This window comes from Malus sylvestris, chromosome 2 (assembly GCF_916048215.2).
Source record: "Malus sylvestris chromosome 2, drMalSylv7.2, whole genome shotgun sequence".
NCBI lineage: Eukaryota > Viridiplantae > Streptophyta > Magnoliopsida > Rosales > Rosaceae > Malus > Malus sylvestris.
In genome coordinates this window covers 20,665,891-20,680,098 of record NC_062261.1, presented here as the reverse complement: position 1 = coordinate 20,680,098, position 14,208 = coordinate 20,665,891, and the positions used below count along the sequence as shown (strand labels likewise).

At 36.9% G+C, this 14,208-nt stretch overlaps 1 protein-coding gene, 1 non-coding gene and 1 pseudogene across 2 annotated transcripts; all 3 read right to left on the bottom strand.

Moving 5' to 3' along the window:
• Window positions 1–2,794: 2,794 nt before the first annotated feature.
• On the bottom strand, window positions 2,795–6,337 carry LOC126604714 (vesicle-associated protein 1-3-like). The gene is made up of 8 exons (XM_050272015.1): window positions 6,145–6,337; window positions 5,708–5,778; window positions 5,527–5,608; window positions 5,201–5,316; window positions 4,940–5,101; window positions 4,808–4,849; window positions 3,383–3,460; window positions 2,795–3,100 (listed from the first exon to the last, which is right to left on the bottom strand). Exons 1-8 carry the CDS (start codon window positions 6,194–6,196, stop codon window positions 2,987–2,989), a joined length of 717 nt encoding a protein of 238 aa, XP_050127972.1. The 5' UTR covers window positions 6,197–6,337; the 3' UTR covers window positions 2,795–2,986.
• Window positions 6,338–8,248: 1,911 nt separating this feature from the next.
• On the bottom strand, window positions 8,249–12,296 carry LOC126604706 (uncharacterized; annotated as a pseudogene).
• LOC126614123 (small nucleolar RNA R71) lies at window positions 8,786–8,890 on the bottom strand. Its single transcript, XR_007620286.1, has one exon. It is a non-coding gene; the product is annotated as a small nucleolar RNA R71 (small nucleolar RNA).
• Window positions 12,297–14,208: the final 1,912 nt, after the last annotated feature.

The following is a 14,208-nucleotide window of genomic DNA, read 5'->3' as shown; positions in this document are numbered from 1 at the left end:
ATCCTCTAATTCCCTCTCTGAAGATGTGTGTGTGGTTGACCCAAGGGTCGTAGAGACTTGATCTTGAATCGGACTTGATTTCTTCAAGGGTCGTCTTGGCTTGACCATAAACGAAGTCGGACCACGAGTAGTTTCACGTGGTGGGTAATATTCGACTTTGGTTTGGATGAATTGGCACATGCATTTGTTGTGCTTGTTGATTCTCCATGAGCCTGATGAAGAATACGAGTGTTTGGTGTATGATCGTAGGTCCCCTTCTTTGTCTTGGAGCCTTGGATTTATAGGCCTCTCCATGTCTTGATTGAGTCTTGATTTTGGACTTGGTTAATTGACGAAAGAACCAAGACTTAATTTGGATTTGATTTAATCAAATAATCTTTGACTTAATCAAATAAATCAACCACTTTTTATCCTTAATTTGGTCAATCTCCCTGATTTGGCATTCATTTCATTTGTTGATTATTTCCTTTAACTTAAATCAATTAATTTGTTTGTTTTAAATCAAGGTTAATTAAAGATAATTTTTTAATTATTTTTCGCCAAATGTCGATCAATTAATTTGTTTGTTTTAAATCAAGGTTAATTAAAGATAATTTTTTAATTATTTTTCGCCAAATGTCGACGCATGTCACTCTTGATGAGTCACATGCCAAGTGTGCAAGTTGTGATCAGACCCACGATGCGTGCCACATAAGCCATGGCATGTCGAAGTTTAATTTGTTAGTGAACATTTAATTCACCGAAATTTTAATGTCAACAGATGCCCTCACTTCAAGCTGCATGTGCTTGTCAAGTGTAGGAGGTGACTTAAAGTTACTCTTGTACTTGTTGCAAGCGATGTTGGTGAAAGTAAGCTAAGGCAATGAACTCGAGCTTGGCCTTCATGATGCTTTCAACCTAGTGGTGTCAACTGGCATACAACACAGTGGCGGTCAACTAGAGTTGATGCACATCAAACTTCATAAATCACAACATGTTTGTTTTTGTTGGGACTAAACTCGAATTTGGATACCAAGTCATAACGTAGTTTAAGTGGTGTCATGTCGTTGCTTTCAACCTAGTGGTGTCAACTTGACACCATCGATGCAGTTGTTGCACTTGACGACTACCTCGAGGTGGAGGAGCGTGGACTTAATGTGGGATTGGGCGAGGTCGAGCTTGTAGGCCTTGGCATTGGTCGGTGAGGTCGTAGGTGGAAGTAACTTTGGAGAGGACGTGGTCAGAGTCGGCCTCGACAGAACCTTGGGAAAGAGGTCAATGTCTCGTTTTCCGTGAAAATTGTTTAAAAAATGTAGGCGCAAAAAATTATTGGTTGTGTCCACGTGGAACAAATTTGACAGCCACATCAACAAAAAAGTGGGATCCACAATTACCATATCATTATTTAACGGTCAAATTAACTAATTAACTAACAGATGTATGATATTGAAACTAAAATATAAGTTTATATGTGATATTATAATGTTTTAAACATAAGGTATAAAGTTGCAATTGCACTCGAACATGAGAGTACATAATGTGATTTGCTTTAATATATATTATTCACCTGCGCCCACTGGTCAATTGGTTGGGGTTTCCATTCCATTAATATAAATTGCTTCAAGTCATTGACCCTTGAAGAAGGGGCTAGCAAATCGGCTTATGCCATATGGGAGTCATCAATTGGAACGTACATTCGTGATATCCAAACAATGAAACATTTGACCAATCAAAGAAAGATCCAAACAAAGACTTGTCCAGCACTCAAATTTCCCACTATATAAAACCCATCGAGCTCTTCCATTTCCACATACTTCCGATCACAAAAACTTCACTATATTAAATTGAGAAGAAAAAAAATGAGCCAAACAGCAGGTAGGCTAATGAAGCCTGGTTTAGCGTTTGTGTTTGGGACCATGTTTGGAGCTTTCATCACCAGAGCTAGTCTGCACCGTTGCCCCCACCGCTTTCACGACCACGAAAGTGATCGGAAGCTTTGGCCTTGTCCTCGCCAAGCTCAGGATAAAAAGATTGGTTCAAGCCCAGGAGGGCTGGAAACTACAACCACTAGAAACATGGAAAACTAGCCCCATGCATGAGAGAACGACTTACATGACATAGGTACACCATTACGATGATTTCGTTCCAATGAAATAAGGACATGGATAAACTTTTGTCTACATATCCTTATTTTATTGACACGAAAAACTACGTAGTGGTGTAGTTGTGTCATCTAAGTTGTTTTCCATGCATTCATCGTGCATGGTCCAAGTTCAAAAATCAGCCCAGCTAGCTAGCTTTGCTTCTAATTTTGTATGCTTCTGTTTGTTGTATTGCATGAGTAGTATGTATTTGGGTTTTTATCAGAAATCAGCCCAGCTAGGTGGTTTGATTTGTTGGCCGATTGTTTCGGTTCATTTTTGGCTTTTCTTATTGTTTAGTGTGTAAATTGGTTTGTTAGTGAAACTAAGTGAGGAAATGACGTCATCATGGTTTGTAATTTTCAAATGATGATTTTTTTTTTTAACTTTTTTTATAATTTTTCTAGCAAACACTGAGAGTTTTGGTTATCCTAAATCACATTTATCACTCTAAACACACAACTTATTGTGTCTGCTGAAGTTAGAATTAAGGTCTTTTAAAGAATTGACTGATAGCAGCACTTGCATACGTGCCTACGAATTAAGAGCATTTATCCCTACGTTTGAGGCTAACTTGACAAGATTTGAGTCACTAAAGATGCCTCCTCCCATCATGAAAAGTGAAAACCAATACATTCAAGGTAATGCTAGGGAAACTAAATTTGTAAACAAAATTTGCAAACTAAATGATGTGTCGTCAACATCCAGCTTTAATATATAAAGGAGATTTGCCCAAAAACAGTGCCAAATTAATCAATACTAAATTTTTACATTACAGTTTAAGAGTCCCTAAAACGTTTCTGAAAACTGCGGAGCACCGCAGGATTATGCCAGCATCCAACTAATTAATCGACGGTTCAGCTTCTCTATGTTTTGTTGATGAAGTAGCCAACCAAGATGCCCAGAAGACCGAACAGCACCACAAACAACAATGAAAATCGGCCACTGCTGTTTTTGCTAATTTCTTTTCTCAACACAACCTGCTCAAATTCAAATTTTTCTCTTATTGCCAAAAGGAAATAAACGAAAACAAACATGAAAATAAACTCCGACAAAGGGGAACTGAAGCATCAAACACCCAACAATATAAATAGAAACAACGAGACAATTCATAATAAGGACAGTTTATTTTTCGAGGATTTTTGCTACGAAGATTGACAGCTGATGAAGAACGGGGATACATACTAGTGGAACCGTTAGCATAGGGACAATCAAAAGCATGAGGCTTAGATGTACGTAAGAAACTAAGAATTAAACAATACCAGTTCGTGGCGTAGCTTCTGAGTTTGTTGAAAAGCGGCAGTCTTCTCTTCAGTTAACTTGGAAATCATGGACCATGCCTGAGGAAAAGATATACAAAGAAACTTAAACAAGGTAATCTGAAGGGATTATTCGTAATTCTGTACCCGGTGGTCAATGTAGGGTGGACCAATCGGTAATTCAATTTGCACACAAGTTTGCTCCACACGTCCATTCAATTCATAATATCATTTTACCCCTTAAATTCTTAAAAATAAAATAATTTTAGTTCACTTTTCTGTCCCCGTCCTCAGAACTTCTCGACAGGGCCTTCTAATAACTAGAAAAAGAAGTATGCAAAAATAAGAAAATTAACAGGACTAAGTAACTCTTAATCTGCACTGGATTTGTTAGTAAAAAAACAAATAGAAGATCCATAGAAGAATCATGCAAGCAGAAAATGAACTAGAATAGTAGTGAGGCGTGGACAAAAACCTTATGTAGCGATTAACATGTAATAATAAACCACATGCACCGTCCTTTTTTATGAGAAACGCAGATTTTATTATTAAGTATAAATTGAAAGTACAAGAAGTAGTGCACATGCTGTCCACTGGATTGAATACAAGATCCATAACCAAAGCAGAAAACAAAGTCCTATAAACCTGAGTAATTATTACAAAACAGCTATGCTAATTAAAGCGAGTTTAAGAGATTGCTGCCCACCAATCCGCATGAATGAGGAAGAAGTGCTATATCCTGAAATTCCAGGGAAACTGAAATCCCAAAAGAAGCCCAAAATCGAACTCTATCCCACAATCCTTCCACTTCCTCCCTCCTAACATTTTCGAAAATGCTTTTGTTTCATGCGCTGTCATTAAAGTGAAGTTTATGACAGCGGTTCCAATTAAATAAAAGTGAACTTTACACTAAAAAAAAACCTAAGGAAGCCTCCATCACAAGAAAGTCAAGAAAATACTTCAGACTACCTATTGGTTTCTAAATATTGTTGAATGTTGCCACCGTCACCACCAAAGCCATACAAAATGAACCAAAACTTGGAAATCACAATCTTTAATGACTTTTACTAACCTCCATGTATACTGTCATTCAATATATTCATGAATTTGGTATGTCGCATGTTTCAAAACAAACTTAACCACTATGATGCGACTCAAAAACTGGCACTATTGGTGAATATATTTTAGCAATGACATTCTATGATACATTCTTTCAACTGTCTACAGTTGCACAATAAGTTTACTGTAGAGAAAATGAAAACATTAAAAAGTAACTCCTTTCATCAAATTCAAGATTTTAGCACCCCATTCAGGCAGATTAAATTAAATGCAAGAGAATGAAATGTAATGTGTCAATTCCCGAGATAAATTTCCTATGTAACTCAAAAGCAACTGTATTTGTGAAATCTAATAGTAAGGACATCTGACCTCTGACGACTTCTCTTTTGGTTCCTCAAGAGACCTTGATACCTAATTTTCCAAGTAAAATGATAATGAGTATTCCACACATTCAATGAGTTTTCAAACTTCCCTGAAAGCTTGCAAAAGAGAAACCCTTACAGCATCAAACAAGGAAGAGTTTTGATTTCCATTATCAACGACTGAAGCCTTTGGAGAAGAGCCCTCGTCAGATCCTTCAGGGACAGGTGATGGGGGATTGGCAGGAAAGTAGATTACCCGCAATTTGAACTCTTCCACAACTTTACCATCCTCCTTGTTGAACTATAGACAAATTCACAAAAAGATTAAAGTAAATAAAACAAAACCCAAAACAGAACCTCTTCACGGGAAACATAATACGTGTTAGCAGCATCATCCAACCATTTCAGGAGTTATGTCTTTCGTAGTTGCACCTTCTGGTGCAACAACACTTTGAAGGAGAAATTTGTCCTTGCACTGCATGTCTGGCGGAGCCTCTTTTTGGGCTTGCATTGTGACTACAAAAATCAAATTTAAATCAGGAACAATCGAGGAAATTTGAGAAATAATAATTGAGCATACCGTTAACAACGAAAACAATGAAAGCAAAGAAATGAATATAATCTAGAACAATTACTCAGTGTTTAACTTTGAACCATGAAATAAAAGATTAAGATATCAGATAAGCTAAAGAACCAAATACTCTTCAAATCAATTGAATAATTCACCTGTAACATCGCATGTGGTTCCGGGCAAAACAACACCAGCATTGGGCCGGACACAGTATTTTTTCGGATTGGTTGTTTTAACCTATTCAATCACAATATCCAAACAGTAAGCATTACAAGTCCATACCTCATATGTTCAGACCAATTCGATATCCAAATTTAAGGGGAACCGAAAAATTACCTTGAAGGCCACATAATTAGCTGTTTTGTTGGTCAATTGCAAGGAACATGAACTGTGTTTCTTCACTTCAACTTTTACACCACAAGAAAACAAACCCACAAAAATAAAATTAACAAAATTGGACAATTTTCCCAATGCAAAAATCACATTAACATCCCATTTGAATCAATCACTCCCTAAACATAACAATTAAGCATTACTAAGCTAAATCAAAGTCAGTTTTCTAATTTTCTGGTAATCAAAATATTAAACCCCGTAATCGTATGCACAATTAAACCCATCCTTATAATTATTTTGCATAATCTAAAATGCACCGTTCCAATTCCAGTAAAACCCAACACGGCATTCTAAATTTCTTTTTCCCTCAATTTTCCTACATTTTCTTGCTAACCAAAGAGAAAATGTTCTTCTGAAAGAAAAGAAAGAAAAAAACTTACATGGGAATTTGAGCTCCAAGGGCTGAATGCTAAGAAGATCTCCGGTACTCATTGCCGCGAATCCAATCAAATGCTAGTTTTTTTTCTTTATATTTCAAACGAAAATTGAATTAAAAAAATTAGAATTTGTGAAATTATATGATCCGAACGAGGAGGAGAAAAGAGAGATGGCAAGAAGAAATAGCAGAAGAAACAGTTTCCGTGATTCAAAAAATATGGAGAGAGATATCGTCACAGGTGTGTCGATTAACTGTGATAAGTTACACCGTCGATCTGAATGAGTTGATCTGAATCCAACGGTGGATAGGGTAGCTGTGATGTTCAACTGGTGAATTCTTGTTATATTAGGAATTAGACTTTAATTATTTTCATTATTTTCAAGTCTGGAGGTTTCTAAGATCATCTCCAACCAAATGGTTCAAAAGGATAGAAAGCTGAAAATAGTCCGAAAACTGTCTCCAACCGAGGGTGATGAGTATATTTTATATTATATATTTTACCCTAATTTTAGTATATTTTGGTTAATATTTTGAAAGAATTTTGATACATTGAATTGTATTTTCAATATAGGACTTTCGACTTCCTTTGGAGCAAAACAGGACCAAATGGACGAATTTTGGAGTAATTCCAGTTGAAGGAAGTTCGTGAGTCGCTTAGCGTGTTCGTATCCAAATTTGGGATTTTTCTACCAAGCAGTTATTTTCTGGCGATGGAATAAAGAAGCAGTGTGCAGTGTTGGAAAATGACGTTTTTTGGCTTAAATTGCGTTTTTGGAGCCCAAGATGACCTCGGATGGGTTCGTGGCCTTCTGGAGAAGTGTTCAGAATATTCCAAACATTAAATTCAGCTATATTGGGCCAGTTTTGGAGCAGCTTATGGGTCCAAAACGTGGCTGTTCAGATTTTGGACGAATTTTACCATTTTACTTTAAGGTTATGTTTCTTTTTTTTTATGGGGGATTAGGGTTTGTGTGGTGGTTTAGAAAATATATTGCTTGGCCGTCTACAGTTTTTGGACTACGCTTTATTTATGCAATTTTGGAGACAGAGAGAAGTGCTAGGGTTTTGGAGATTTTCTACTTGAAGGTGTTTTCAATCATTTTCTTAATAATATTTTCTATGATTTCAATTATGAATATTCGTAACTAATTTCTATTGCTAGGGCGAAGCCTTGAGCCTTAGCGTGAATATGTGATTTTTATTTAATTGCTTGTGATTGATTGCATGCATACTTTGAATTATTAATCACCGGGATAAAAACTATCTAATTGTCTTAATGTCTGATCACCATTAGGATTTTTAGAAAAGTAATTTGATGCAATTTTGGTCGGAAGTTTCCTGAAATTGACGCTGGCTTCTTGTGATTAATAATTGTAATTTCACTTAGGATGAATATCACGTCTTAAGGATTGCATGGTTTTTCAAATGATTTTCATAAAACATAATAAGTCTTTCATGTTCAGATTTGATTCAAACGTCCGGACGGGTTGCATGTTAGATATGCGTTCTATGTTGGAGGTTCCAAGTAGAATATGAATTAGGAAAATCTAACCTTCAAAGTGGCATTTGTAGATCATAAGTAATTGGTAAAAGTTCATAGGATTGCTAGGTGATGGTGGAACCCTAGTGTTTTCTTAATTTGATTTCTTCCAAAACAGTTTTCTTTTCCTTCTAGTTTTGAATATTGCAAATTGTTTATTTTAATTAATTAATTTCTTTTTTATTTTAAGTAGGTTATAAAATCAATCACCTCAATTTCTACTTTACAATAACTAATTGCAATTTGGTTTGCTTCGAATTATTTAATAATCCATGTGGAGAATGACCTTGCGAGATTTGTTTATACTACAACAACATTGTGATTCTTGCAAGTATAATAGGAGTTTTTAGCCCATTCACATGAGTAGTAAAATCCCTATCAAGAAAATGGCGCCGTTGCGGGGGATTATTTAAAATACTCCCTACTAATCAATTTTTCAATTAGTTCTTGATGTTTATATATATATAAATAATAATTTATTTAATTTTCGTTTTTATTTTATTTTTACAGATTACAGTAGTACAGTGCAGATTACAAAGATAATATGTGCATGGTCAGCACCCGTTCAACAGTGCAGAAGTTGATTCCATTGGATCCATAACTCGAGCAGAATTTAAGGAGGAGACGCAGGGAGCCAAATTTGCAGTGGGTTCCGTCACTAGAGGAGACTTTTCTGCAGTCTTCAATTTCTGGGGATCTGCACAGTAAAGGAAAAATGGCATTCGTTATTCCAGAGGCATGTCAGCCTTTGGGTGATTCTTTAACAGCCCATACCACAAATATACCAAGTTGCATTACTTATCTGGCAGTGGAGGAAGGGTCTACATTTGAAATAAAGCAGCACATGTTGAATATTCTACCTACATTTCATGGGTTATCATCTGACGATCCAAACATGCATATTGCAGAATTTCTAATGGGATGCAAAATTATTTTGGTAAGGGGATTCTCAGCTGAATCTATTAAGCTGCGTTTATTTCCATACACTCTAAAAGATCAAGCAAGGAGATGGCTCCTCACACTCCCATCTGGAAGCATAAGTACTTGGGCCCAACTCAGTGAAAGATTTTTAAACAAGTATTATCCAGCTTCAAAGACACTTGACATGAGAACTTAGATTTTATCATTTGCCCAAAAACCAAATGAAGAGTCTCATGAGGCGTGGGAACGGTTCAAAGAGTTGATTAGAAAATGCCCACATTCGGGTATTAACACTACTGATCAAATGCTTATATTTTTCAGAGGGTTGAATATGACTACAAAAACTTTTGTTAACGCTTCATGCGGAGGTTCGTACCAAGATAAAAATGCACAAGAGGCTTGTTTGTTATTTGAAAAAATGGCAGCAGATACACAACAGTGGGTAGTTGAGCAGCCACAATCTAGGTCTGTTTTTTAGATGTCTAACAGTTCTCCGTATGTTACAGCACAAATTGAAAAAATGGAGAAAAGGCTTGATGCAAAATTTGACATGTTATTACAAAGAATTCCAAGTTCACAGGTTGCTGTACAGCAGCAATTACAAGCTGCTTGCAGCATTTGCAACATGACAACTCACGATTTTATGAGCTGCCCACATAAAGACGTTTGTCCAGATTTTACAGCAGAGCAGGTTAATGCATTTAACAATTTCCAGCGTCCCTGATATGACCCGTATTCAAATTTCTACAACCCAGGTTGGAGAGATCATCCTAATTTAAAGTGGGACAAAGATCAGCACTCTAGGCCTTAATTTCAACAGCAGGTACATCAACCTGCTGCACCTAAGGCTGCTTGGGAGGTTGCAATTGAAAAATTAGCAAATACTACCACTCAAGAAATCCAAAATCTACAGGCAGCAATGAAAAACATGGAAAAACAAATTGGGCAGATTGCTTTGCAGGTTTCAGAAAGAGCTCAGGGTACATTTCCTAGTCAAACGGTACCTAATCCAAGAGGACGAGAAGAATGTAATGTTGTACATACTTTACGGTCTGGCAAAAGTTACGACAACAGACATGAAAATTCTGCTGGAAATTCGCGGGCAGCAGAACAGCCCCAAACTAAATCTGCAATTTTTGCAGATTCTGCAATTTCTGCAGATTCTTGGCAGCTACAAGACAGATCCGAAAATACTGCAGAAGCTACCAAAAAAACTGCAGAACGTGTATATGAGCCTCCTATGCCTTATCTTGAAAGGTTGAAGCCTAAAGCTAAAGATCAACAGTTGACAGATTTTATGAAAACTTTGGCTAAAGTTCAAATTAATCTTCCAGTAATTGATGCAATCAAGAACATTCCATCTTATGCCAAATGTTTGAAGGATGTTTGCACAAAGAAAAAGAAGCTCGTTGATTTTGAAAAAGTGATTCTTACATAATAGTGCAGTGCGGTCCTATTGCATAAATTACCTCCAAAGAAAAAAGATCCAGGGAGTTTTACTATCTCTTGCACCATTGGAAATTGTGATTTTAGTAGTTCTTTAATTGATTTAGGTGCAAGTGTAAACTTAATGCCTTATTTTGTTTTTAAACGTTTAGGTGAAGGAGAGTTGAAGCCAACCTCCAGTATTATTCAATTGGCTAACTGTTCAATTACCTACCCTAGAGGAATCATTGAAGATATTATTGTGAAGGTTGACAATTTATATTTACCAGCTGATTTTATGGTGTTGGACATGGATGAAGATTTGACAACACCCATTATTTTGGGCCGCCCATTTCTGGCAACAGCCCGGACTCTTATTGACGTTGAAGCCAAAACATTAACATTCCGGGTTGAATATCAAACTGTTGTTTTCAAGTTGTTTGAAGCAAACATACATTCAGGTGACAAGCAAGAATGCATGCGTGTTGATGCATTGGATGGTTTACCAAGTACCGAGTTTATGAATAGATCATCAACTGACCATCTGTCCATAAAGCCCCAGAATTTGACTCGTGATTGTACAAGTCCTAAACCACAGCAGCAAAGGGTGCTACATGATGACCAGCCAATTAACACTATGAAAAAGCATGAAAATTTGCCAGGCAGCCCAAAATTTTAAGAAAATACAGCCTGGTAAAAAAGTGTGGTTGTTAAGTTCCTATTTCAAATCATCTCCAGGGAAACAAGAGTCTCGATGGAAAGGTCCTTTTCTAGGTACTAACGTTTTTCAAAATGGTAATTTGGGCATAAAGGTTGAGGCAAAGATTTCTCATTTAAGGTTACCAAACATCAGCTTAAGCCATGCATAGCAAAATTTGGTGTAGGCGAGTCTTTGACTCTGAAGGCACCAGTGATCTAGCTACCGGACTTCTGCAACGTCTAGCTACAGACTTAAAATAAAGCACTTGTTTGGAGGCAACCCAATTTTTCTAAACTCTTTACTTATTTTATTTTTCGTTTTTTTTATTATAAGTTAAATTTCTAGATGCATATATTTACCTAAGTTTTCAAAAACACAAAAAAAAAAAAAAAAAAACCATGAAAAATCCAAAAATACGTCGCTTTCTTTATTTACGCATGTTAAATTTCTAGATGCATATATATACCTAAGATTTGTTGTAGGTTGAAAACATGGACAATAAAGAGCATCCTTTACTGGAATCATGCACCTAGCAGCAAATCTACATTAACATCACCCATATCTACACTATGCTGGAAATTTAAAACAGTCAACATACAAAGCCATACACAGATGCAAGTTTGGGGGAGATTGTTGCAGATCCAGCACAGACACATAATTTTGAGCAGTTAATTTTCTGCAGCTCAGTTTTGCGATGCATGGAGGAGAAGCACAGTTAAATCACGGATCCATACACCACAGAACTGAGTACAACTATTCTTACCAGATCTACAACAATTCAACTTGCAAGGATATGAAATTTTACCTCCCAGATGCACTGATCTGGGCTCTTGGAAGCTTGTGCCGTTTTGTCTATTGAAGCTGATGTTTGTCCATCCACTTTTCTTCCTATGCGCTCTATTTGGATCCGTAAACCCCTGCACACAGAGCACCACAATGAAACCATGATGGGACATAAACATCATCTTTACAGATCAAGACACCACAACCCAGGATTCGCTTTACCTTCGGATAGGAGGCGGATTTGTGATGTCCGAGTGGGTACTGTCTTCCACCTTTGTCCTAAGGCTAACTTGCCGTCCTGCATAGCTCACAACAAAAAACTTGGTGACATTATGACTTTTATGATCCAGGTTATGTATCACTTAAAACACATAATATTGTGAAAGTCATATTTTCTGTAGGTCTTATCCATTTTGTTATATGTTCATCAGATCTGGGTTCCTTTACGTTTTAGGGTCCATATTTTTTGCGGTCATTTTGTCTTTGTTAAGTCTCACACATTTCAAGTCCACTTTCATCATATACATGTTAGTCCGTATGTTGTTAGTTCGATTCATGTTCAAACCCACATATACATATGGTTTTTGTTAACATTTTTCAAAGATCCATGGACGAAATTAATCATGACATTTAAACAAGAGCAGGGATGAGTTTATACCTTCATAATCGATAACTCACGACTTTCAAGATGTGTCATGCTTTTTGTGTAGTGGATTTTCAGTTTGAGAATTCTTTCCCTCGGATTCGTCACGGATTCGATTGTTCTGCACAAATACCACACCATTATAATTGCCTGCAGAGGTACTGAAGCTATTTTCTCACCACATGGGGTTCATTAACCTACGGAGTACAAGATTTTTACCTTTGCAGGCACTGGATCTGGATTGTAGTTGGTGTTCCTTTTCATTGTCAGTGTTCCGCTTCCAGATCGTCGACCTTTGCAGCCTGACAAGATGCATAGATTTTACACATGCCGGATGCAGCTTATATGCGACATGCTGTGAGAGATTAGTTATGGAGACTAGTAATTTTACCCTTTCTGTCTCGGATCTGAGCTGCTTGCATGTTGTTCTTCATTTTCTTCATGTTTCGTCGGCGGCTCCACATCCTCGCAAAGGAAGCAGATCAGCATGTTAATGTTCTTTTCCGTTCAATTAAAAAAAAAATCATCAACTGCACACCTATTAAACAAGGACAGAGATGAAGATTACCTTTGTGGGAAGCTTTGAGCTTTAAACGTGCTCCCATTGCCATGGCAGAGAAGTTGCTTTTGGGGTTCTTGCAGATGAGAGCGTGGGTAGGGGTGTTGCTGTGTGAGCGACGGCCCCGCATGTGTGTGTGGTTGAGCGGCTGAGGGTGAAGAGAGGTGGAAAATGAAAAAAATATGTGGGGGAAGGATGCCTATTTTTCATTTTAACGAGATATGGGATCTGAGAGCAAAAGAGAGATTGGGTTGAGGAAAATGGGAGACTTATTTCTGATATGGATGTGCGCAAGGGTTTTTAGTGAAAGAGGGTTAGAGTTTCTTGAGAGAGGCCTAGGATTTCTCACAAAATAATTTGAAATGAAAATGGGTGGATGAGAAGCATGTGTTATAGGAATCCAAAGGAGTTAATTGCACGGATGCAAGCCATGTTTCTAATCGCGTGTATTCCGTGCCTTTTTGAGGAGGGTAGTTTTCAAATGGTGAGGTAAATAGTCGTTGGCTCTGGGTTGAATGACTGCCAAAGACTAAGGACTGCTGTGAATGGGTTTTCAGACATGGGAACTTGCACACACCATTTTCAAATTAGGATGCTAGATGCATCCCATTCTTTCATGAGAATCCAATGTTCTTGCATCCTTCCCAGGCCCACAGTTTGTCAAGGTCACGCCATGATCTTTCCATAAAGCCCAGGTGTTATGCATTCCTTTATCTTCATTTTGTTTTATATTTTCTTTTTATAGTCTTGTCCGTTATTTTTTTTAGTGTCAGGGTTTTTTGTTTTTTTATAATATTCTTTTTTTTAGTTTTGTTTTTGTTTCCACACCTTGAGGACAAAGTGTGAAATAAGTTTGGGGGTGGGAAAGTAAATTTTAGGCTTTTAATTTTTATTTATGTCAGTTAACAATTTTCATTCTTTTTAAGTTAATATTCATAGATTATTTTAAACGTTAGAATAAATGGACATGGTGAAGATTAATCCCACATTAGAGTCTTTTCTATTTATCGTTGCTTAGACACTAATTCATGAATTATACTTTGAACTTTGCACATCACACCAACATGGTTTGTGGGGAGTGAGATTGAAACACTACTTTTAGTCTAAGTTTATTTTTAATTTTTGTTTTAAGTAAAGTTAGTTATTATTGTGTTATAAAGTAATAATTGTCTCACCCGAGATTTTGCTTAGTAACCGGGCCAGTCCTACCTAATCAGCAGTGATTCTTGCGTCAAACGGCAGAGTTTTGGCATGGGGCAGGGTGGTTAGTTGGTTTCTTAGCCTTTTCAGCTCGGGTTAATAAGTCTTTAGGGGTGTTCTACACCTAGTGCCCTAAAGCCCTAGTGGTTTGGGAGTCATTGACCTAAAGCTCGCTACATGGGTTGGATCGAAAGTTTAAATGAACCGACATTGCACGACCACTACTGTTGCTGAAAAAAAAAATTGTTATATATGAAAAAGAAAATGAAAAATAGTTATATTTAAAGTTAGTAT